Below are 23281 nucleotides of genomic sequence, written 5' to 3' on the forward strand. Positions count from 1 at the left end.
TAAAAAAATAAATAATAGTAGAACTGAGTTGATGGTTGTGTTTATTGGTACTGGAGTGCAGACTCTCCAGGGTACTTACTTTAGTGTGGGCCCAGTACCTCAGGACAACCTTGCTGGCAAAATGTGCTAAGAGATCAGGCTCTGTTAGATTCTGTAGTAGCAAGTATGTTGCTGTGCAAGTATCTGTGCAAAATACAGCAGTAAAATAAACCCCATTGCCCATCCTTGCTTTTTATTACCTCAGGCTGCAGCGTCAGCTCAATCATAGAGAGCCATGTAAGAAATTTTATGGCTGACCAGTATGATGGGGACCTTACTCCAGTATAACCTCCTTTGGCTTCTGCCCTTCACAAGAGCTTTTCTTGAGTGTGTTGTGTTGACGAAGGCTAGGAAAGTCATGTAGTCAATTCTGGGTCACATTCTTCTGGAGGTAGGGGATGGTGTCCTTCGGTGTGTGCCCCAGTGTTTTTTTAATATCCACCTTAACAAACTAATAAATAGATGGGTTTTTAAAGAAGCTCTGAGGCAGAGACAGTCATACTTGACTCTTGTTCTTTTTAGAGCCATGAAACACCCAGTCCCCCTCTGTTCTTGAACAGCTCAATACCACAAGTGGCACAGCAAGCTGTCATCTATATGAGGCTTACAAATCCTTTTTCTCCGAGCTCAGACAGGGGCAGATGAGTTCATTTCTACATACTGTCCAATTATAGTACAGTTAAGTGGAGATTATAAACTTGAATTAGGCACTGTTACCTAATGATGAAGAGCAAAGACTCGAGCCAGGCTTCCCGGATGTGAATCCTGTGATATGGGCAAGTCACTTAACCTTTCTGTGCCTTAGTTTCCACATCTTTAAAATGACAATAATAACAATATCTCTCTGGATTGTATCATTAGTTAATATACATCAGGAACTTAAGACAGTCCCTGGCACATAGAAAGTCCTATTTAAGTGATTGCTTTTATTTTTACTGTTAAGGAGTCATCTAAACTAACCTCTCTTTCTTGAAACTTGTATGTCTGAGGGAACATGCACATTGAAACCACTTTAGTGTTTAACTGGAGAGCCAGGCATCTACATTACAGGTAGAGATGGAAGGTTTCAGAGCATCAGCTGCACACACATTATGAAGCTTTAGGGACAAATGACTACCTCATCAGGGTCTGTACAGGCATAGTTTTACGGTAATTGAAGTCATCCTGTTTTAGAGGGTTTTAATTTTATGACCACTATTGAAACAAGGCAGTGTGTATAAGAGGCTTTTTCCTGTTCTTGTGCTGTGTCAGTATTTCTCAGTCTTTTCCATGTCAAATATCAAAGTGATACTTGTTTAGCATATTGGAGTACAGAATGAGGCTGCCCATGGATGGAGTTACTAGCTCATGAACTCCAGTTGGCCCAGATTCTGCCCAGGTATCTGGACAGCAGAAGGGATCAATATTTCAGCATACTTGTAACCTCTTAGTGGTTCGCATCAGTTGGGAAGTTCTCTTACTATAAAATGTCTAAGGAATTCCACCCAAAATCTATATATTGACTTTTTACCCACTCCGCCTTCCCCTTAAAGACCCTCAAACAGGTCACAAAAATGGAAACTGAGTAGTTTTGTTAAAGCATAAGAATGTTTTGATTATTCATCCCTCCCACAAAAGCCATAGACACATCCTACCTTTCCTGGAAGTAATTTTTCAGACCTTGGTGTACGCAGACTCAGTTTCTATATTTTCTGGAGTGTCTTCTGGAACTGGAAATTGATCTTTAGACCTTGAAGAAAATCCTTTGAAGACTGGGCAGATAGGAATGTATTTCAGAAAGCCAATCCTTTTTACCATGCCCATCCCAAAGGGGAAGTCATAGCTCTTGAGACTGGTAGACGTCTCACTGTTGACATGGGCCCCAGCTTTCCACTGTATCAGACCTCGTTCCTCTGGGCTCCCTGGAAGAGAACAGTGGGGTCATTTACCAGAGTCTGCAACCTTCTGCTACCTCCTCTTCCCATAATGCAATTCTAAGGCAGACGTCTGGAGTCAAGTGTCTTAAATATTGTCTGGTCCTAAGAGTTGTTCAATCCACGGTTTCTGAGCTCCCAACTTGGCCAGAACTCTAGGAACTCTAAAGGATACTAGTTATAAATAGTATTTATTTTGTAACTACAGTGTGCCAGGCTCTGTGCTAAGTGCTTGAATTTCATTATCTTGTTTCTTTAAAACATACCCCTGCGACCACAAAATTTTAAGATGAAGAAAGAGTCAGAAAGGTTAAGTAATTGCCAACCTGTATCTGTTGAGTATGGGGCTAAGGTGTGCTGGGCCTGTGGAACCAAATTGTGCCCAGATTGTGTTCTCAGGATAGGGAGGTATATTTTGAAACACTATAGTTAGTATTAATATTTGCTATTATGATTCCATATTTGGAAAATAAACTCTTGTTTTTATAATATAGACCTCACAATGGAAAGCTAGGTAAAATCTTTGATAAGTATAGGGATACACCAAAGAATTTTTACAACTAGGGGAATTCTCCCTTAGGTGGGGGAGGGGCACACGAGCTCTCTGGTTTTCACAAGCGTGCTGGGGTTGGGATTGACAAAGACTGAAATATTATAAATCTATCAGAAGGAGTGAGACTTCCACTTGCAGCCTAGGCTGAAAACAACCCCATGAGTAGTGCAAACCGAATGCATCCCAAAGTCTCAGAAGAGAGGACACTGAGGGAAGGCGAGGGTCCTCGGTAAAGGCTACCTGGAGGAGGTACTGTTTGACTGTGCCTGGCGGTACAAAGCACAGGTGGGTAGAGTGGAGAGGGAAGAGCCAAAGGTGTGGCATAGGACTCTGGTCCTGGTGTCTGGTCACCCTCCCTCCCTCTCACAGGCTGGTCAGCCTACCCTCTACATCCCTGCTTGCAGTGCCTTCTCTGCTTCTCCAAATCCCCTCCTTTCTTCTAGGCCCCATCCAGTCTCCCTCATCCAGGAAGCCCTCTGGGTGACTCCAGCCCAGCCCCATTGACTTCATGGGTTATTCAAGCCCCATTTTACTTCCAATTTTGTGCAAGGAGCTCCTCAAAACAAACTGACTTACACATTTTTTGCACATGCTCCTCAGTGTCTTAATTCAGGGCCGAGCTGGTAAGTTCCACCAGCATTTACTGAACCAAATTGACTGCCCTCTAAGGTTGGGCCGTAGATAGGTAAAGAGAAAGCAAATACAAAGTGGCCTGTCAGCAAGTTAAAGGCTGGAAAAGGTTTTTGTTCCATGGTTAAGGACTGGGTTCTGAGCCAGCCAGACCTGGGTTTGAATCCAGGGTGTATGACCCTAGGCAAGTGACAGCCACTGTGCGCTTTGTGTTCCTCATCAGTGCACACTGAAGGACTGTTGAAGAGTATGTGGCATAACACATATAATGATCCCTGGGGCAGGGATGGTTGCTGATGTTCACTTGGGTTGAAAGATGAGGGTGTGAGGGACTCAGCCAGGCAGGTCTGAGGCTGTTAACTACATCCGGGTAGCTTAGCTAACCAAATCACAAGCCTTTTGATGTACAGATGCCCACTCAGATGCTCTCCATCTCCCCACATTCCCTAGGCATTAGGCTGACACTTTACTGTCTCAGGACCACAGGACAGGCTGCTCCAGCCCCCAGCCTAGCGTCTCTAAATGGGGAGGGGTGAGTACTATGGTTAGATACCCATCCATTTAAGGGACAGCTGCTACCAAGAGCTCCTGATTTCTGCCTAAAATCCCCCCGGGAAACCCTGGCCCTTTCCTGCTTCCTCAAAACCCACCAACTGTGCACAGACAGCCTCTGACTCCTATGCTCTATGAATACGAACACGTGGGTCTTCAGAGAGAGAGAGGCTGGCAGGACCTGTGGCTATGTTCAGGCTGGTAAGTGGTGATGGAAGGCCATCATCTTGCTACTCCAACCCTTGATGTGCCTATGCTGATGCAGTCATTAATCCCTGTCTCCATAGAGCCTTTGGCAGTTCTCCAGCCCAGGTCCTCTGACAGCAGAGAGTGTGGTGCAGTGATTGGGACATAGGCCATTGACTGCATCAGATGGACATGATTAAAAATCCCAGATGTGCAGTGTTTTAATTTTGCGACTCTGACTGTATGGTCATAGTTTTTGAGGATGAAGGGAGACACTTAGCTCCCCCTGACCCATAGTAGGTGTTCAGTAAATGTTAACTATGTTTATTATTAGAGCACCTGGTGACATTTTTTAATACATTTACTGGGCACCCTATATGTTTTCATACATTTATTGGGCTAGGAGGATTCTCAGACTCCCCACAAAGTACCCTCTACGATCCTTGCAAAAAGCACTGGTATCAAAGGGAAATGTTAGGGGCTCTTCTAGCAGCCACCAGTGGCAGGCTGCTGACATTTGGAGTGGATTTTGCCAACCAACTGATGCTGCATTTCCATCTGTCCTATTCTAAGAAAGCAGACACACTTCGGCCCAGTGGCAGTCAAGAAGGGAAGAGGAAAGGATTCACAGAACCCGGAAATGACTCTCCTTAGCCCCACCCTCTTCAAGACCTGCAAGGCATGTCTGTGCCTCAATATCTCCCTGCAGCCAGCAGGCACTCCACTAGCCCATCTGTTCCAGATGCTCCCCATAGGGCCTGCATGGCATTGGACCTCGTCATACCTCTGGCTCAGGAACCATCTGTTGGAGTGCTTATGAGTCCAGCCTAGTTCTGCATTCCCCTCCCCGGGCTGAACCGTACCTGGCACTGTGTTGTCAAGTACAAAAGCAAGGCACCCGCCCACAAACATCTCCGTGGTCAGCAGCACAGTCAGAATCTGATCCACTTCAGGAACGCCTGTGGAAGAGGCCAAGGGCCAATGGATGTCATGACCCCATCTGGAGAGCAGACCTCAAGGACTTCCCACTTGTGCAGCCTACTGATGTCCTTGAACAGTCATGGCAAGGACAGGTACAAAGCTCTGACATTTAAACTTATCTGTACCCGTTTTTCCTATGTATGGGTTCAAATCCCAGTTCTGCTATTAATAGTTGCTAGTTGTTGACTTGGGACAAATCACTTAATCTCTGGGAACCTCATGTTCTTCAGCTGTGAAATGGAGATGACAGTATTTGTCTCATGGAGCTGCTTCGAAAGTTCTTTTTTTTTTTTTTTGGGAGACGGAGTCTCACCCTGTTGCCTGGGCTAGAGTGCAGTGGAGTCAACCTAGCTCACGGCAACCTCAAACTCCTGGGCTCAAGCAATCCTCCTGCCTCAGCCTCCCAGGTAGCTGGGACTACAGGCGTGAGCCACGGCACCGGCTAATTTTTACTATTTTTAGTAGAGACGAAGCCTCACTCTTGCTCATGCTCAGGAGTCTGGAACTCCTGAGCTCAAACGACCCTTCTGCCTCGGCCTTGCAGAGTGCTAGGATTACAAGCGTGAGCCACCACGCGCCCAGCCTGCTTAGAAAATTAAATGAGCGGCTGGAGCAGTGGCTCAGGCCTGTAATCCTAGCACTCTGAGAGGCCGAGGCGGGCGGATCGTTTGAACTCAGGAGTTCGAGACCAGCCTGAGCAAGAGTGAGACCCCGTCTCTAGTAAAAATAGAAAGAAATTGTCCAAACAACTAAAAAAAATAGAAAAACTTAGCCGGGCATGGTGGCGCGTGCCTGTAGTCCCAGCTACCTGGGAGGCTGAGGCAGGAGGATCCCTTGAGCCCAGGAGTTTGAGGTTGCTGTAAGCTAGGTTGACTCCATGGCACTCTAGCCCGGGCAAGAAAGTGAGACTCTGTCTCAAAAAAAAAAAGAAAAAAAAAATTTAAATGAGCACATGTGAAGCTCAGTATCTGTCCACAGAAAGTGTCTTAGTAAAGGACAAATGCTAAATAGCCTCTCAGCTCCTGATTAACATCCGGAATTGAGTAGGATTTGTGGCTCTAGCTGTGTGGAGTGTTGAGGGAGGGGGCTGTGCTCAAAGTTTTGGGCCCACCCCACCTCTGCAGACAGTAGACAGACAGCCGGAGGCACCTGTGTTGATGGCGCCAGGGTTGGACTCCAGGTAACTGGGCAGCGTAAGCCCGAAGAACATGGAAAATCCGAGCACGAAGAGGTTGCGGGAGGAGTTCATGTCCACGAACTGCAGGTTGGACAGCCCCACAGCAGTAATCATGCCTAAGGGCGCAGGAGAACCGCTGCAGGCGCCACGCAGCCGGCAGGTCCCACTACTTGGCGACCAGCGCCACGCCCGGGTCCCCGCGCCCAGGCCCACGCCAGGCACTCACCGAAGAGGGTGCAGAACATGCCGCCCAGGATGGGGTCAGGGAGCGAGGCGAAGAGGGCCGTGAACTTGCCGATGGTGCCCAGGATCAGCATGATACCCGCACCGTACTGCACCACGCGCCGGCTGCCCACCTGCCGGGGAGTCAGAGGCGGAGCTAGACCTGGGGGCGGGGCTGGGGCGTGGTTAGTTCCGGGGGCGGGGCCTGTTATCCGAGCTACGCATAATCCGGCTGGGGCTTAACGCAGCGGGGAGGCCTCTCAAAGGCAGCGTAGGGTCGCTAAATCAAAGTGGGGACAGGGCTGGGGCGGGCTTGCGGCACACGGAATGAGGGCGGGACTTTGTGCTCCTCCGGCCTGTCGCGACACCTTGGTAATCCCCAGGACGCCAATGTTAGGACTGGACGAGGTGGACCCATTGCCTGTGCCCAATAACCCCGCGATAATGCAGCAGATGCCTTCGGTGAAGATGCCCCTGTAAGGAAAGGGCGAGTGGGGGGCCTTGGTCCAGCCTCTGCACCAGCCTGAGTCCTCCCATCACCCTGGCCGGCTGCCCCGCCTCTGTTGGCCTGTGCGCGCTGCAGCTATCAGTCTCTAGTACTCACACTCAGGGCAAAGGGAGATCTGGGAGCCAGGAGCCCAGGTTTGAGCGCTAGTCCCCCCAGTGCCCTGGCGCTTACTCCTGTGGGCAATTCTGGACTTCAATTTCCTCATCTGTAAAGTGGGGATAAATAATGGTACCTGTCTCACAGAGTGGTTAGCAGATTGCAAAGAGAATGCATGCTGAGAGCCGGGCACATGGTAGGTTGTCGATGCCTGGTTCCCTTGACTCCATTGTCTCCTCAACTACTCCCGACAATCACAGAGAGTGATGAGAGCACCCCCATTGCATAAGCACGGAAATGGAGGTCTCCGGAGTGTTAGTGATGTGCCCAAGTCTATGCCTCTGGGACTCAACCCCCTTCCTACATTTGCTTCCTGAGTGGCCCCTGAGGGGATCAGATACTGAGGAGGGCAGGTGGGCGTACCTGTTGATAGCATGTACTGGAGGGGGTGGTGCACCGGCTAGGCGGGCGCACGCGTAGTAATCTCCGATGGACTCAATGATGCCCGCCAGTGTGGCACTGAACATTCCCAGGACAGCAGCAGCAGTCACTGTGGGCAAGCCCCACTGACCTGGGTCCGGGGAAGACTGTGGTGGGTCGGGAATGGACTGGCCAGTGCTTGAGGGTGAGAGGGGAAAGTAGGGGATCTGGAGCTGGGATGGGAGCCACACAGTTGCGGGAGCTTATTCGGGCCACTGAGAGTCATGGAGTTGGAGTGAAGTTCTGTCTGAGTAAATCATCACTCTGCTTGGCACACTGTAAATGTGCAGCTAATGCTAGTTGACATCAGCTGGACTGGGGTCACCAGGAACCTGTCTCACAGATGGTCTCAGTTGGAGCCCAAGGGGCCCAAGTGGTGTTGCTCACAGGGGTAAGGGATGCGGATCCAGGGTGAAGTAGCCATGATGTCCCCACGGGCATCGGTTCGTGCCTGGAAGCCATAGGCTGTCGGGTCTTTGGGCAGCACATCCGTCAGGGTCAGGATGTAGCAGAGCAGCCACACGGTCATGATGGCCAGCACAATCTGAAGCAGGGTCGGTGAGGGGTACACTGAAAGCACTGGAGGTCTCAGTCCAGACTAACCTGCTCCAACTTCAGCCCTAGCCACAGTCCCAACCCCAGCCTTTCCCCCAGCAGTGGCTCAGACCCCAGTCCCAGCACCTGCTCCAGCCTTTGGCTGGAACCTCATCTCTGCTCTGGCTCTAGCTCCCATGCTATTCCCATCCTTGCCCTCACTTTGGCCCTGGGCACAGGTCCAGCCCCTACCCTAGTCCCAGCCTTAGTCCCAGCCCCAGCCTCCTGCCAGCTCCTCACAGGAAACATCTTGAAGATCTGGATGCGGAAGAGAGTGAAGCCCTTGCCCCAGCGGTAGACAGGCAGCAGGAAGGTGAGGTTGCGCAGGTACTGGGAGAAGAGGATGATCAGGAGAATGGAGCTGGGGACAGAGGCACAAGGAGAAGGTGGATGGTAGGCCAGGCTGGGGCCAGGAGCCAGGACTAAGGGGGCAGGACACGAAGTGGGGGCTGGGGCTGGGCAGGGATCAGGCATGGTGCCTGCTCACCAAGCTGAGATGCCCCAGTGGGAGCCAGCTCGGTCGCCAGCAGCTTGGAAGACAGAGAGGCCAATAAGGGAGATAGTGGGGGTGACCGTGAGAGGCCCAATGTAGCTGAGCAGGGCCCCAGGCAGCCCCATCAGTCCAATCACCACTTCCACCATGCTGGACACCATGATTGCACCCTGAACCTGGAAGGGCAAATATCAGCTGTAAGTCACTATTGTAAAGGCTATGACCTGGCTGTAAGCAAGACAAAAGCTCCCTGGTCACCTCCTTGAATCCCCCCCACAACTCAGCAGTGATCCTCCCATCCAACCCTCTTCCCCCTTAGGGCCCTTCTACCTTCACGTGCAAACCCACCTCCCGCATCCGTGGATGCCAGATATGAGAAGTGTTCAGGGGCAGACTCCAGTTACCATAGATCTCCTCTGGGGACAGTCAGGAACACACACACAGACAGGGAACGGAGACAGAGAAGGAGAGAAGATGCTGCCATGACCGTATCCTGGTGTCTGGACTAGGGACAGTTGCCCAGACCTCCAGGCCCCTGGGCCTCCCCTTTTCTCCAGGGTAGACCCCAGAAATGTGCCCACCTTCTGGGGGGCATCTCCATCTGTCCAGGGCCAGGATGGCTTTGGCTGGAACCAGAAATGCAAGGGCACTGGCCTGGAACAGCGGGAGGCTGGAGGAGAGGCACAGAGTAGCAGGGGTGAGTTGGGGTGGGATGGGGAGGAGTCGGGAGGAGGGTTATAGACACAGGGAGATTGGAGAAGAGAGGCACAGAGAGAGGGACAAGGGCAGGGGCAGAGCAGAGGGAAGTTGCTGAGGGCCCAGGCAGGAATGTCTCCAACATTTTAGGGGCCCAAGAGAGAAAACAAATGGAGCCCCCAGCTCAAAACATGTCCCCCTTCCCTTGGCAACACCAGCTCCTGCACCGTGAGGACAGCTCACACACATGACGGGGGCGGCTCAGTTCTTGCGTCCGAGCTCCACTCACAACCTCCCCCGACTCCCACCCCACTCAGTCCTTTTGCCACCCAGGCCTAGGGCTGCGCGCATGGGGGCGGGGGCCCCTGGGAGGGTGGGCCATCGAAGAGGCCCACATAGGCCGGAGGAGGCAGCCCAGGGCTGGCCGTTTGGGCAGGGAAGGAGGTGGTCCTGGGTATTCAGAGTGGGACTTAGGCATCCCCTTACACCTACAGACTCCTTGTCCTTGAGGAGCACCGGAGCACGGTGCCACCTAAGTCAAGGTGCCAGGGCAGGAGCCACACTGCCTAGCTCCAAGTCTGGCCTGGGGGTAGGAGCAGCAGGTGGGAGCAGACAGAAGCTTTTTTGTGCCATCAGAGTCCTCTGAGCGACCACCTGCTCCTGCCGTGTGGATCACAGTGGGGGTGGAGGGGGCTGCTCACCGGACGCCCAGCGTGGTCTGGATGAGGGTGGTGATGCCCACGCACGCGAAGATGGTGCCGATGAGCTGACTGACCACGTGCTGGTCTTGGCCCACGCACAGCGCCTCGGCCAGGAGGAAGGGCACGGCGATGGTGCCGCTGAAGCACGTCAGGTAGTGCTGGCGGGAGAGAGCGTGCGGGGACCTGAGGCAGGGCCGGCAGAGCCCACAGGGAAACTGGGGCACCCTGGAGTCCTCACGCCAGCCTCGGCGGGCCTGAACCCGTGCCACCCTTGGCAATGTGCCCACCCAGGACTGACTCCCCACAAAGGACTCCCAGAAAGTTACTGCTCACCAATCTGGGGCCAATAATCTCCCAAAAGTTATTCCTGTGGCTTCCGTGGGGTGGGCCCTTCTCCCTGTTACCCACACTCCACCTGGCGCGTGTCACACACTCCCAGGGGGTTAATCCTCTCTTAGGCCCCATCGAGCCTCTTCCTCACCCTTGTGTCATGACAGTCGCTGTGCTGACCTTTGGTTTCTCTTCCTGTTACCAAGGATAACACCTCACTGGCCAGGGAGGGGCTGGGATCCCCGGCGAGTGTGCGGAGTGAGGGTGGGGAGAGCCTGGGGGAAGCCCACCTGGAAGCCCAGCAGGATGCACAGGTACCAAGGTGGCACGTCCTCAATCTTGTACAACATGTCAAACTTGGGCTCCGCGGGCAGGGACATCGGGGGGTCCCTGGTGTGCTCATGCTGGGGGCAGCAGAGAGAAGTAGCTCAGGGTGGAGCGACAGGGACGGCAAAATCCATTCCGGCCCAGAATCAATCAGGTAGCCCAAGCGGCCTGTCGGCAACTCAGCATCGGGTCCTCACCCTCCCCCACAGTCCGTCCACCCAGTTGTCACTCCGCTCGGACACCTGCCTCCCGCCTCACATTGCCGCCTGCAGGGATGAGTCCACTGTGTTGGCTTCTAGAGCCCTCCGGACCTGGGCATTTTAGCCAGGGGAACGGACCTCTAAGTCAGAAGACCTAAGAGCACTAGGAGGGGGGAACAAGAGGGCTCAAGACTGTGGACAAGCCCGATCCAGTCCCACTTCTGCCCCTGGAGATCCCTGGGGTGTCACTGGCAGAGAGTTTGGGCCCCTACTGGCTCCCAAGCTGGAATTAGCCTGTCCCAAAGCTGAAGGCTCCTTCACCCCCACCTCCACCGCATCCCCAATTGCCACATTCAGCTGGGGACAGTCACTGTCTTATCAAGTTCATCAGAAATTTTGTCTCTGGCCTCCCAGAGGCACAGGCCCTCCAGCCCCCACCTGCCCTGCCCCCACCCCGCTCCCACCCATCCCCCAGCACCTGTGTCCGGCCCTCGGAGTCCTCCTGGGCCCTCATCTTTGGGGCACGGGTCTGAGCAGTTCCTGAGGAGAAGAGGGGATGAGTTTACAAAAGCCGGGGAGGACTTTACTCCACATATCAGACACTGTTCGAAGTAAATCTGTAACCAGGTCTCCTTGCCCTGGATTGCGAAAGCGGGGCCTGGGCAGAGGTAACGTATTAACTTTGGCCATAGTGGTAAAGGCCGCCGAGCCTCTGCCGCCTCTGCCTCCTGGGCAGTCCCTTCCCTGCCTGCACCTGAGCCTGGGCACGGGACCTGTTCTTGTTTTCCAAGAGAGGGCCAGAGTCGGGCGGGGGGCGGGCGGTGAGGAGGCGACAGCCTTGGAAGTTTACCAAGCACTGGGCGAGGTGGGAGAAAGGGAGTAGAAATGGTGCTTATTATGCAACACCCTGTATGAGGCCCTTCCCCATTTATTAATAACAAGTTAATCATTATCATCATTGTCATAACCATTCTTGTTGCCAAGCAATATATAGTATACGCATTGCCATATGTAACCGCGGGTGCTGGGTGGCATTAGCCTCTTTGACAGCTGAGGAAACAGATGTAGTAAGTGTGATTTGAGCAAAGCCACCCAAGGGAGCAAGGTTTTAGAAAACCAATCCTAAAATTCAGGCTGGTCGGAACTGCCCCGGGTCCCTGCAGCAGGCAACAGATGGGACCCTGCTGACAGCTGCCTAAGCTGGCCTGGCCTGGCCCCTGTGTTGGGACAAGGATTCCCTTCCCCTCCCAGCCAGGACCAACTACATAAATTTGTGGGACCGAGTGCAAACTGAGAATGTGGGGCCCTTGTTCCAAAAGTATTAAGAATTTCAAGGTAGAGACAGTAGAGAGTTAGACTGAGTATGGGGCCTAAGCACTGGGTCCTATGTAATTTCTTGTCACACAGCCCAGGAAGCCAGTCCTGTGCCCAGCCGGTTTCCCCTCCTGGCAGACCGAGCCCAGGCTGGCCCTAGTGCCTGAGGGATGGCAGAGGGGGAGATGCGGAGGGGTCCAGAGGAACTCAGGCTCCTCAGATGGAAGAGGCTGGGCCTGGGGTGCCCCTTCTGCTCCCCTCTGGGCTGCCCCAGCCCCAGTACCCTAGGGGTCCACCTACTTCTGAATTGCCACGTCCATGGCCACGCCGGAGGGCCCACGGGCAGCACCATTCTCCAGCTGGGCAGCAGCTTCATGCCACAGCCCTGAATCCGTCCGCCTGTCTGGCCTCCAGCCCGTTCCTCTTTCCACCTGTCCTCTCCTCTCCTTCTTGGCTCCTGCTACTGGGTTCCCGAAGTTGTCTGACCAGTTTGAAGCCTCTGCAACTCCTCAGCACTTTCCTCCCCACCCTCTCTGCCCAGTACTCCCCATGGGGGCTGTTAAACAGAGCCCCACCCCTTGAGGGTCCATCTCCAAGGACACTCAATTCAACCCAAACCTCACCACGCACATAGCAACAAAGTGGAGAAGTTGTACATGGCCCTAGATACACAGTAGCACAATGGACCCACACACCCAGACTCCGATGCAGTCTCGCTAAATCACTCCACAGAAACACGTGTCACACAGGTCCACGTCACAGGGGCCCAGCCCCACACCTGGTTCTACTTACTGCTCAGCCAGTTCCTTGGCCTGGCTGGCCAGCTGGTGCCTAGGGATTCTCTCCCGAATGAGGGCCAGGGAAGAGGGGCCACAGGCAGGTGCTGCAGTAGGTGATGGATGGAGGGGCTCGGCTTCCAGTGCAGCTCCCAGGAAAGCCAGAGTGGTCAGAGCCTGCCTGGGGCACTTCCATTCCTCCAGCAGCCTCCCTTCACCCACCCCCAAAATCTGAATCCCTTCCCAGCCCTGCCACTGCTCAGCCTGGGACTTGGCTGGAGCCTCTTCTGTTGTCTAAGCTTCAGTTTCCGTGTCTGTCAAATGAAGATTAGAGCGTCTGTTCTGTCTCCCTCCCAGGGCTTCGGCAGAGCAGAGACACTCACAAAAGAAACTGAAAGTCATTAGTGCCACTGACCTCAGGTTCCCAGATCCAAGTGGGGCCCAGGGCTCTGTTCCTAAGGAAAGGGCCCCCAGCCAGAAGAATTTCTGGGGAGAGCAGGACTGAGAGAGCCAAGATGCTGAATCTGGCTGGTTAGGAACCCTGCCCTGCTCCGTGTCAGGCAGGCACCCAGGGCCCACCCACAGCAGCTAGAGACAAAGGCAGAGTGTGGAAAGTGAGCAGCCACGGGTGTAGACCGGTGTGAGAGGCGGGTTCTGGGAGGGGCACAGATCGAATGCAGCGGTCAGAGCAGGCATGCCGCAAGGTGGCCTGCCTGCATAGTTTGCCTCAATTTTCTTTTCTCTCATGGTGGCTCTGAGCACCTGGGGTGTCACCATGCATATAAGTGGCTCCATATGCCAACAAGCTTGCTCACATTTCCAACCATGGCAGCTCTCTCTTATCCCTAGGAAACTGTAGGGACATGTTTTAGGCCCTCCTAGGAGGGATGTGATGTACTGGAATTGTGTATTTGGTTTTCAACTGGACCCCGTTTCCTGGTATACAGTTCCTAAAACCTTAAGAATCTCTAAAATGGCTCATGACTATAATCCTAGCACTCTAGGAGGCCAAGGCAGGATTGCTTGAGGTCAGGAGTTCAAGACCAGCCTGAGCAAAAGAGCAAGACCCCATCTCTACAAAAAATAGAAAAATTAGGTAGCCATTGTAGTGCACATCTATAGTCCCAGCTACTTGGAAGGCTGAGGCAGGAGGATTGCTTGAGCCCAGAAATTTGAGGTCGTAGTGATCTATGATGATGCCACCGCACTTTAGCTGGGGCAACAGAGCAACTCTGTCTCAAAAAAAAAAAAAAAAAATCCCCCAAATGATGTTTTTTTCTTATGCTAATGAGGCCTGGCAGCCCCTAGGTAGCTTCAGGATCACACTGGGCACAGGAAAAACCAAGGCAGGATTAGAGAGTTGGGACTTTTAGCCAAACCCCAACCTCTGGGAAGGGAAGAGGAGCTTGAAGGTTAAGTTGATCACCAATGGCCAATGGCTTAATCAATCATGCCTACGTAATGAAGTCTCCATAAAACCCCAACAGGACACGGTTCAGAGGACTTCCAGAGAGCAGAACATGGAGAGGTTCCTAGAGGGTGGTGCGTCCAGGGAGGCACGGAAGCTCTGCGCCCCTTCCTCCACACCTCACTCTACGCACCTCTGCATCTGTGTCTTTGGTAATACCCTTTACAACAAACCGGCCAATGTAAGTAAGTGTTTCCCTGAGTTCTGTGAGCGGCTCCAGCGAATTAATGGAACTCAAGATGTGGAGAGGGGCTGCGGGAATCCCAGTGTGAAGCTGACCCGACGGTCAGAAGTTCTGGAAGCCCCAACTTGCATCTGAATGGGGGTAGTCTCGGGGAACTGAGCCCTCGGCCTGTGGGACCTGACACTGTCTCCGAGTGGATGGTGTCAGAATTGAATTGGAGGACACGTAGCCGGTGTCCACTGCAGAACTGATTGCTTTCTTGGTTTGTGGAGAAAAAGCCCCACGCGTTTGGTCACAGAAGTCTTCTGTGTTGATTACTGCTGTGAGTGAGGGAACAGGAAATCACCTTTTGCAGAGAGGAGTTGAGGTCACTGGGTTTTATTTGAGTTCAGAGGGGACGGCCTTGGCTCCTGCCCAGGCCCAGCGCCGGTGCTGGAGGAGAGAGGGAGGGTGACAGCCCCGGGCGGGGCCGGCAGCCCTCAGACAGGAATGGGGACGATCCAGAGGAAGCCGCGGCTTCTTCCAGAGGAAGACAGAGTCCAGGACTAGAGCTCTTCCCTTATGACTGGCACTTCCTCCGAGCAGGCCCCCCGAGGGCCCCCACACAGCAATGCCTCCAGAGCCTCTGGGCCTTGTTGGTGGGCTGCATAGATACGGTCTTCTCCAAACTCCCCCAAGTAGTGCAAACATGTCGTGGAGAGCCTAGGGGAGCGCAGCAGGAGCCTCAGACCCTGCCCAGCACACAGAGGGGCAAACCCGGGCTCCATCCCAACCCCCACTCCGCCCCCACCATCACCTGACGGGCCAGGGGCCCCCTGTGACCATCACGCTGATGCTTGGCTCTGGCCCCTTGCTAAGCCCTGGGCCCACGAGATGTTTCACCTTGTTCACCTCTCGGACCCCGTAGCTGGCGGCAGTGAGGAGAAGAGGGGTTTGGCATTGGTGGGAGCTCAGCGAGGAGAGACCTGTCTCCACACCAAGCTGGGCACACTGGGCATTTGCTGAGTTCAGAGAGGGAAATCCCCTGGCCCAAGGTCACACAGTGACCTTGTCTGCTGGGCCTCTGCTCTCCCACTTGCTCCCAGCTCGAGCCCAGACTTCGTCCCAGCCAGCCCCGGTGGAATGCGTGGTGCGAGTGGGCGAGTGGCATCTCCACCCGCCAGCCCTGCCCAGGGAGGAGGGAGGTAGGGATTGGCAACTCACTCCTGCCACTTCTGGGAGCAGCTCAAGTCCAAGACGTCTGTGTAGACCGACTCACTCAGCTCCCGCCGCCCCTCAGAGTCTGGGGTATGAAGCTTGGCCTCTGCCTTTGCCAGATACTGCCCCATCTGCAACAAGGAGGGGCTGGGAGCCTGGGTCTCAGGACCGCTGCTCAGAGGGGAAGGGCAGGAGCCTCTGGGGAGAATGAGGTGGCAGGAAGCACCTGTGAGGCAGGCAGCACAGCTCGTCCCGAGACCCAAGAGCTAAAAAGTGGCAGGAGCCACTTCCTTGGGCTGGGGGGTGGGGGCAGAAGTGCTGAGGTGGAAGGTTGGGCCTGAGCGCCGGGGCCCCTACTCCAGGGTGCACCTGCCAAGTAGCATGTGCTATTTTAAAGCATACGAAGGAAAGAAAAAAAAAAAAGATCCTAATCTTCAATGGCATGAGTACTCATAGGCCCTGCACACACAGAAATACCGGCACACAGACACGCTCAGCAGGTGCACGTGAACTCACACGCATACTCACACATGCAGGCACTCAACACGTGCACGTGTGCAGCATGTACACATATGCGAAGGCACCCAAGTCAGATTTGGGGAGGGAGTCCAGACCTGAGGATGGGCCTGAGGAGTCTCAAAGGACAAGCAGGTGATGTCCTGCGGTCTCAAGATACTGTGGGTCTGTCCCGGGCTGTCCGCTCTGTCAGGCAGGCAGATGGAGGTTCGGGTGAGGTGGGGATGGCAGTGTCATGGAAGGCTGAGTCTGGGGCTTGATGCCCAGCGCTGGGGGATTGGAGATCAAAGGCCAAAGGCGGAATCTGAGGTAGGTGAGGGGTCTGGCTTGAGATGAGGTCTAGGTAGGGTAGGGGAAAGGTACGGGAGGACTCACCTGGAAAGCCACAGCCCTGCAGGCGTCACAGCGCAGGTGAGCAGGCATGTGAGCTGAGTACTTCTCCTCATCGTCCAGCTCTGGGGCAGTGGCTGTGAGCAGGTCCCTGTCCCCGAGGCTTCCTGGGATAGTCCAGGCTCCCAGCAGCAGCAGCAGCAATGGCAGTGACAGCCTCATGGCCTCTGGAGCCAGCTCAGCGAGTGTGGGCCACGGCTGGGGTGCAGGTGTGCATGTGCATGTGCGCAGTAGGGACTTCCCCAGAACACTTGGCCTAGACCAATGGGGAGATCACCCCTCCCATTCTCTCTCTTCCCCCAGCGCCCTGGAGATGCCACGTGTGCACTTCCTCTCGCAGGACCCAGCTCCTGCCAACTCAGCTCCATTTCACAGATGGGGAGCAAAGAGGCGAGGAGAGGGGCCAGGCCTAGGCAAGGACACATGGGGGCTGATGCCTCCTGCATCCTGTGATCTGCCAAGTGGTGGGCACTGTGCTGAGCACCGTGTGGGAGGAAGTGGTTACTGTCACCTTTATTCTGTCCCTGGAAACACAAAGGCTCAGAGGGAAGTGACAAACCCAAGGCCACACAGCTGGAGGGGCCATGCTGAGAGTGGAACCCAAGCCCGATTGGCCCTAAAGCCCCCTGGCCACTCCACTACCTGGATGAATAAGGCCACAGGTATGCTTGCTAGCCTCGGGCTCCCTCTTGGGAGGCAACTCACTGAGGTGGGGACCCCACAGAATGTGAAAGACACACATGGTCTCCCTCGCTGGCCCTAAGGTCCCCTCTACCCAGGCCTACCCAGACCTGGAAGGGCAGGAAATCAGGCACTCACACCAGTTATTTTACCCACCATGGCTCATGGGTCAGCAATTTATTTATTGCACACCAGGATGAGGTGAGGCATCTGGGGTGACTCCAGGAATCTCCATGTCATTGGAACCAGCGTCTTCAGCCAAGAAATATCCAGGTTATTCTGTCTCATAGTTCTAGTCAGCCTGCAGTCCAGAGCAGGGTGGCAGGGACTCTGAGGGACCGGGCCCCGCACAGCCCTGGAACAAGGACAGCATCGATCCCCATTCCGGACACTGCTGCTAACAGGAACTGCCCTTCCCTAAACTCATCACGCCACACACCGGTCCAGCAAGGCCCAGCCATTTCAGGCTCAGAACGACACACAGACCCCACGCAGACCACCTCCCACCTCATGCAGATCCCTCATCTCCCTCAGCCTTCCTCAGGGGCTCCTGGAATCTCAGGGCAACTGAAGCACGGACTCTGGGTCCTGTCCCTTCCTGTGCTGTGACCAGGGGGAGTGGGACCAGCTGGGAGCTTCTGGTCCCTCTGACCTGCCCCACACAAGGAGATCCCTTCTACTGCCAGCCCTAACCCACCATCCACCCACCCAAGGGGTCAAGGCCCCCCCGGACAACAGCTCTTGTGAGTCCTTCCCGATGACTCATTTCACCAGCCGCCTACCTGGGTGGGCGTGGCTGGAGCCTTGCCTCCACCCCAGGATGAGCAGGCTCAGCTCTGGGGCTCAGAGCAGAAGCCATGCCAGAGACTGGGGCTGAGGGGAGGCTTGGGGAGCCAGGCTCCCAGCTGGAGACCACAGCACCTGGGCCCAGCTTACCCCCAGTCTTCCCACCCCAAATGCCAGGCTGTCTCCGCAGCCCCTCCCTGCGTTACTTCCTCGCTCCACCTGCACTTGCTGTACCCCCAGCTCCCTCTCTCAGCCCCAGCCTGGCTGCGACTGCACCAGCCACGTTCCCCCTCGCAGCCTCCCAGGCCAAAGCTCAGCTCCTCTCCCAAAGAGCAGACTGCATAGCCAGAGTCCTTCCCTCCCATCTCACCTGTGCCCCACGGCTAGCTCCACCTCAGCTGGGCCCACCTTCAGGGAGGGACAGATAGTTCACCACCTCTGGGGGCAGCCCTGTCCCCTGCTGCTCCCATTCCTGCTGCCCCCTAGGGAACCCCAACACCTCCTTGGATTGGCTCCTGGGGATAAGCCCTGGGACTCCACGCTTTTCCGTATTTGCTCACCTGCATACACACAAACACACGTAAACACACACCACACCCTGGGAATGCTTGGGAAAGGGATACACAATTTTGTTGAGGGAGGAAGGAGGCAGCCACGTCCTAAGCTCCAGCTCCATCAGCCCCGGGTCTCAGATACTTTCTCTGAAGGTCACTTCTCGTCTGACAACTGGCTGGGATAGGCCAAAGAAAGAGGTGACGGAAGGAAAGGAGGGAAAGGGACTAGATGCCAGAACCTCCAAGGCCATCCGAGAGCCCCAACTCCACGGAGATCAGGCCCCGGGGCCTCACAACGGGAACAAGGAGCCCTTGCCAGGCTGGGTGGTACCCGAGCTGCAGGGCGGGGCACAGAGGAGCAGAGGAGGTGTGGGGCTGGGGGTCCCGCTCACCGGCAGGTAGTACATCCCGTCCAGGGCGCCCGCCTCAGAGGCCCAGGGTAGCTGGGGGCTGCCGAGAGCCGGCGGGCCCGGGGACGGTGGCAGTGAGAGGCCTTGGATAGGCGCATAGGCGGGCGGGTAGAGGCCGGGACCCAGGGCCAATGGGGTGTAGACGCGACGGGGTGGCCCGGGGGACGCGGGCGGCAGCAGCACCTCCACGTACTGCCCGCTCTCGGGGTCGAAGAGCAGCCGCAGCCGAGGCTGCCGCGGCACCTCCACAAAGTAGTAGCGGCCGCTCTCCGGGTCCACCAGGACCTTCCCCGGGTGCGCGGCCCCGGGCAGCCTGCGCACCCCCTGGGAGGGGCCTTGCGGGGACCGGTCCGTGGGAGGCGCCGAGGCAGCGCGAGGCTGGGCAGGGGCTATCCTGCCGGCCGACGCCGGGGGCTCCTGCGGCAGGGGCGTCTGGACGGCAGCCGTGGGCTCGGGGGCCTCCGGGGGTGTCTCCAGTTTGGGTACCACCTCAGGGCTCGAGTTGGGGTGTGCCTGTGGGGAGCTGGGGCGGGGTGGTCGGGCCCCGGCTGGCTCTATGGGGGACCGTTGGGATGAGTTGCGAGCGCCGCCTAGAGGGCTGGTCCGACCCTCGCCATCGGGGACGAGGCGATGCGGCTCTGCACCCCGGTTCTCTCCGCCAGGACCGCGCACTCGGACCCCCGGGGTTACCTCGGGCCGGCGGCCCAAGGCCAGGGCACCAGGCAGGCGGATCTCTGTGCGCGCGAAGGGTTTTGCCGTGCTGTTCTCTGCTCTCCGCCGTACGACCCCGTTGGGCTTCGAGGCGTCCCGCGGGACTGTGTCGAGGAGTGGCTCTGGAGGCTCGTAGGGGTGCGGCACGACCGGCAGAAAGTCCTTAAGAAAAATGGAAGTGTAGTGAGCCGGAGCGGGGGGCCCCAGCGCCTGAAGCTCCTGTGTCTTGGATGCGCAGTCCTCCTCCCCGCAGGGGTCAGCAGGAGGCGCAGGCAGCCCTGAGCCGGCGGTTCCCGCCGGGAAGCTGGGCGCGTACGTGGTCTTCACCATCTTGCGCACGTCTCTGGGCCGCGGAATGGCCACACGCTGGCGTCCCGAGGCCGCTTCTCCATGGCCCAAGGCTTCTGGAGGAGCATCGGCGTCCAACGTGCCCACGAGGTGACTGCAGGGCGGCTCCGGTGCAGTGGTCTCTGGCGACGGCTGACTGCCTCGGAAGGCAAGATCTGGAATCTCCTGTGTGCATGGCGTCTGCACCTCCGTTGGTTCTGGAGTCCCGGGTGCTGATGGTGTAGATGGCACCAATTCCTGAGCTTCGCCATTTTGAGCTTCCCGCGTAAATACTACGGAGGAGCCCGGCACCACGGGATCCCACGTCTCTTGGGGCGATGGGCTCCGAGTCCCAGTAGGACGATCCTGAGCTTCCCACGGGAACAAGGTCGGCAGGGACGGGCTCCTATCCAGCTCTTCCTCATCCCCAACTGCAGGATGTGGAATCACCCACTGTGAAGGAGCTTTGGGGGAGGGGTTTTCTGCTCTAGCAACACCCAGGTTCCACTGGGAAAGGGTCGGAGGCGAAGGGCTTCTCCTGCTAACAGTTTCTTCGACGGCGGGATTCTGATTTTCCCACGCGGAGGATGCTTCTGGGAACGACGGGCTACTCACCCTCCTCCGAATGGTCCGATCCCACGGGGACAGGTTCTGGGGGGATGGGCAGTGAGGCCCTGGCACAGCTCCATTGGGAGTCTGCGACGGCGGGGACGGGCTTCTTGGCTTCACAGTCCTGCTTGGAACCTCCCAGGGGACTATAGACTCGAAAGGCGGACTCCGTGCCCTCGGGACTGTTCGACCCGGAGTCTCTCGCGGGAACCGAGTCTTGCGCGCCTCCTGGATCTTCTCCTCTGTCTGTAGGAAGATGCTGGAACTTACAGGACCCAGCGGCTGGGTCCCGGGCGCGGGCTTGTCGCGCCGGATAGCGCGCTCTCGGAGGCTGGGCCACGGCCGTGGGGCTTTTGCTGGGGCAGAACTATCTTGTACACGAAGCGGCCGAGACTTAGCCTTCTCCAAGACCACACGAGTGCTGCGGGCCGTTTCCCGGGTCGCAGGTTCCGACCGTCCTGTGGGCTCAAAGGCGGCGCTGCTAGGGGCTGGGGCCTCGGGGCTCAGTTTTTTGGCCAGCGCTGTCTGCACGAAGCCCGCCGCGGCCTGCAGGCGACTCAGTGACTCGTCAAGGGAGCCGGTGCGCAGGAGCAGTCGGGGGCGCGGCGCGACAGCCACCCGCGGGGGACTCTGGGGCCGGGGGCGCAGCTCGATCTGACGCTTGGGCACCGTCCGGGGCTTGGCGGGCGCGGTGCGTTCCTCCAGCGCCACTTCCACACACTCGAACTGCGTTGGGGAGGCAGGACTCGGCCCGCTGGGTCGCAGCTCCAGGTATGTGGCCCAGCGAGAGCCACCGTCGGGGGCCTGGGGCTGCAGTGGGCCAGCGGCGGGAGACGCCGGGCCTGGCGGTAAGGGGCTGCCGAAAGCCGGCTCCGTGAGCTGCTGCACCTCGCGATCCTCCGCGCCGGAGCGGCTCAGCAGGGGCCCGACGCCGAAGATGACTTCCATCTCCCCCGACGGCAGCGTGCGCAGCTGGGGCTGGGGTGGCCGCGGGCCGGAGCCCGGGCCTCGCGGGAAACCCGAGCCGGGCCAGTGCTGCTGGCGGCTATTCTGGGCGCTGACGGACAGGCGAGGCTGTGCGCCCGCCCCCCGCCCAGGGGCCACCCAGGGCCAGTTCGCTTGCCCTTCCGCGTCCGGCCCAACGTCCGGGGGCTCTGGAGAACCCGGAGCCGTGTGGTAGGAGCCTGACGAACCGGAGGAGTCCTGGCGCCGCGTGGGGGCCGTGGGCAGCTGCCTCGGGATCCCAGGCACGGCTGGCGGGGTGAGCGCGGTCAGCATGGTGGGGCCCGACACCGCGCACTACCTCCCTCGCATTCGCCTCCGCTGGTGGCGCCTGCACTGTCCCCGCCCCGCCCGAGGATGCCGTGGGATCACCGCGCCTTAAAGCGGCCGCATCCACTCCTGAGCCAGCGGCGTGGCAGCAGGAGAGACCCGGCCCTGGGCCCTGCCCTCTCAACCCCGCGAGCCGAGCCAACAGGCAGGTGAGGGGAAAGCAGGCTCGAAGACTTCCCCCGACTCCGGAAGTTGTGCTGGGGTCTCAAGAAGGTGCTATCCCTGGCTGGACCCATTGCCCTTAGGGGGATTTATTGCAAGGGGCCGGAGTGGGCCTTGACAAGCCGCCTTAGCACCCAGGACAAGCCCTGGCACCTTTGAGGCCGCTTGTGGCACCCTCTCTAAGCCCCCTGAGGCAAGAACAGCTCTGTGCTCCCCCAGGCACCCGCAAGGCCCTCATTCCAGCCCCCAGAACCTTAAGACCTGCCCTGGGGACAGGTGCTGGTGGAGGAGCAGCCACCACCTGTCATTGTCTGAGGACAACGGGCACCACTTGCCCTTAAACTTCTGGCTTCAAGGTCCTGCTGTGACTCAGGCTCCAGCTGGCCCCGGAGCAAGCACACTGGCCCATCCCGTGCACTCAGCCTCACGCTACCCAGGAGAGGCTAGACTTGGCAAATCCTACTCTTCCCTCCCTGAAGTGGGTCCCCTGCCTCCTGGATGTGTCCCCATGATCACCTAGGGCACACTCAGTGATGGCTTCTGAAAGAATCTAGCCTGTCCATCACATCCAGCCCTGCCAGCGCAACTTGAGCAAGTTGTGGTCCCTTACCAGACCCTTTCCCTACCTTAAAAAGAGACAGTGTCGGCTTTTTCCCTTCCTCCCATTTGTGAAGACAGATGACCTTCTGTTTGGGGAGGTGTAAGAAGGTGCAAATGTGATTCACGGCTATGACATTCTTGCTGTGTGATAAAAGCTGATTTCCCATATTCATTGGGGTCCTGGAACTTTCTGGTCAGGGCCTCTCTCTCTCACACATACACACACACCCCTTCCTTCCTTATAGCCAACTTGAGAGTTAAAGTTACAAGGGCACTGGAGTGGGGTGGGATGTTACTGGGATAACCATGGCTGTTTATATCGGAAGGGATTACATACCAAAAGTAAGGAGCGGCGCCTACTAGACAACAAACCCCCACTCCCATGGACCCAAAGGAAGTGGGGAAGTGACAGGGGCTGCAGGCTTGAGTAGCATCCCCTTCTGACCCCAGAAGTGGCCTAGCAGGTGGTGGTGCAAGACTTGTCTTCCACCCAGGTGACTTGATTCTCTCTCGGGTCACCAAGGCCTAGGAGGTGGGCGGGCCGGCGGGCAGGAAGAAGTGCCTGCTGTCTCCCTGGAGGTCGGGT

At 56.8% G+C, this 23281-nt stretch overlaps 3 protein-coding genes across 5 annotated transcripts in view; all 3 read right to left on the reverse strand.

The window, feature by feature from the left end:
- SLC23A1 (solute carrier family 23 (ascorbic acid transporter), member 1) overlaps nt 1-11297 on the reverse strand; it is a 13904-nt gene extending 2607 nt beyond the window's left edge. The window contains exons 1-15 of one of the 3 annotated variants that reach the window (XM_012646372.1): nt 11157-11297; nt 10442-10555; nt 9822-9979; nt 9006-9094; nt 8773-8840; nt 8419-8600; nt 8172-8292; nt 7725-7881; nt 7281-7428; nt 6622-6727; nt 6258-6387; nt 6004-6147; nt 4737-4832; nt 1674-1940; nt 417-490 (exon numbers count right to left, since the gene is read on the reverse strand). In XM_012646372.1, coding sequence (XP_012501826.1) covers nt 1693-1940; nt 4737-4832; nt 6004-6147; nt 6258-6387; nt 6622-6727; nt 7281-7428; nt 7725-7881; nt 8172-8292; nt 8419-8600; nt 8773-8840; nt 9006-9094; nt 9822-9979; nt 10442-10555; nt 11157-11192 — 1797 coding nt within the window. In that variant the 5' untranslated portion in view covers nt 11193-11297 and the 3' untranslated portion in view covers nt 417-490; nt 1674-1692. Of the gene's footprint in view, nt 1-416; nt 491-1673; nt 1941-4736; nt 4833-6003; nt 6148-6257; nt 6388-6621; nt 6728-7280; nt 7429-7724; nt 7882-8171; nt 8293-8418; nt 8601-8772; nt 8841-9005; nt 9095-9821; nt 9980-10441; nt 10556-11156 lie in introns of those variants that run through there. The other 2 variants (XM_012646371.1, XM_012646373.1) reach the window with 2 other exon arrangements.
- Nucleotides 11298-14876: 3579 nt separating this feature from the next.
- Nucleotides 14877-16736, reverse strand: MZB1 (marginal zone B and B1 cell-specific protein). The gene is made up of 4 exons (XM_012646375.1): nt 16509-16736; nt 15624-15748; nt 15217-15327; nt 14877-15122 (listed from the first exon to the last, which is right to left on the reverse strand). Exons 1-4 carry the CDS (start codon nt 16683-16685, stop codon nt 14966-14968), a joined length of 570 nt encoding a protein of 189 aa, XP_012501829.1. The 5' UTR covers nt 16686-16736; the 3' UTR covers nt 14877-14965.
- Nucleotides 16737-18730: 1994 nt separating this feature from the next.
- Nucleotides 18731-21987, reverse strand: PROB1 (proline-rich basic protein 1). Its single transcript, XM_012646370.1, has one exon. It carries the CDS (start codon nt 21877-21879, stop codon nt 18835-18837), a length of 3045 nt encoding a protein of 1014 aa, XP_012501824.1. The 5' UTR covers nt 21880-21987; the 3' UTR covers nt 18731-18834.
- Between the last annotated feature and the right edge of the window lie 1294 nt (nt 21988-23281).

This window comes from Propithecus coquereli, unplaced genomic scaffold (assembly GCF_000956105.1).
Source record: "Propithecus coquereli isolate 6110/MARCELLA unplaced genomic scaffold, Pcoq_1.0 Scaffold242, whole genome shotgun sequence".
NCBI classification, from domain to species: domain Eukaryota; kingdom Metazoa; phylum Chordata; class Mammalia; order Primates; family Indriidae; genus Propithecus; species Propithecus coquereli.

What these genes read in the sequence shown, in the direction of transcription:
- PROB1 (XM_012646370.1), bottom strand. Translation starts at nt 21,879, where the DNA reads ATGCTGACCGCGCTCACCCCGCCAGCCGTGCCTGGGATCCCGAGGCAG.
- MZB1 (XM_012646375.1), bottom strand. Translation starts at nt 16,685, where the DNA reads ATGAGGCTGTCACTGCCATTGCTGCTGCTGCTGCTGGGAGCCTGGACT. An exon ending in TGCTCCCAGAAGTGGCAGGA is followed by an intron (nt 15,328 to 15,623) that starts GTGAGTTGCCAA and finishes CACTGCCGCCAG; the next exon opens with CTACGGGGTCCGAGAGGTGA. An exon ending in GGGGGCCCCTGGCCCGTCAG is followed by an intron (nt 15,123 to 15,216) that starts GTGATGGTGGGG and finishes GCGCTCCCCTAG; the next exon opens with GCTCTCCACGACATGTTTGC.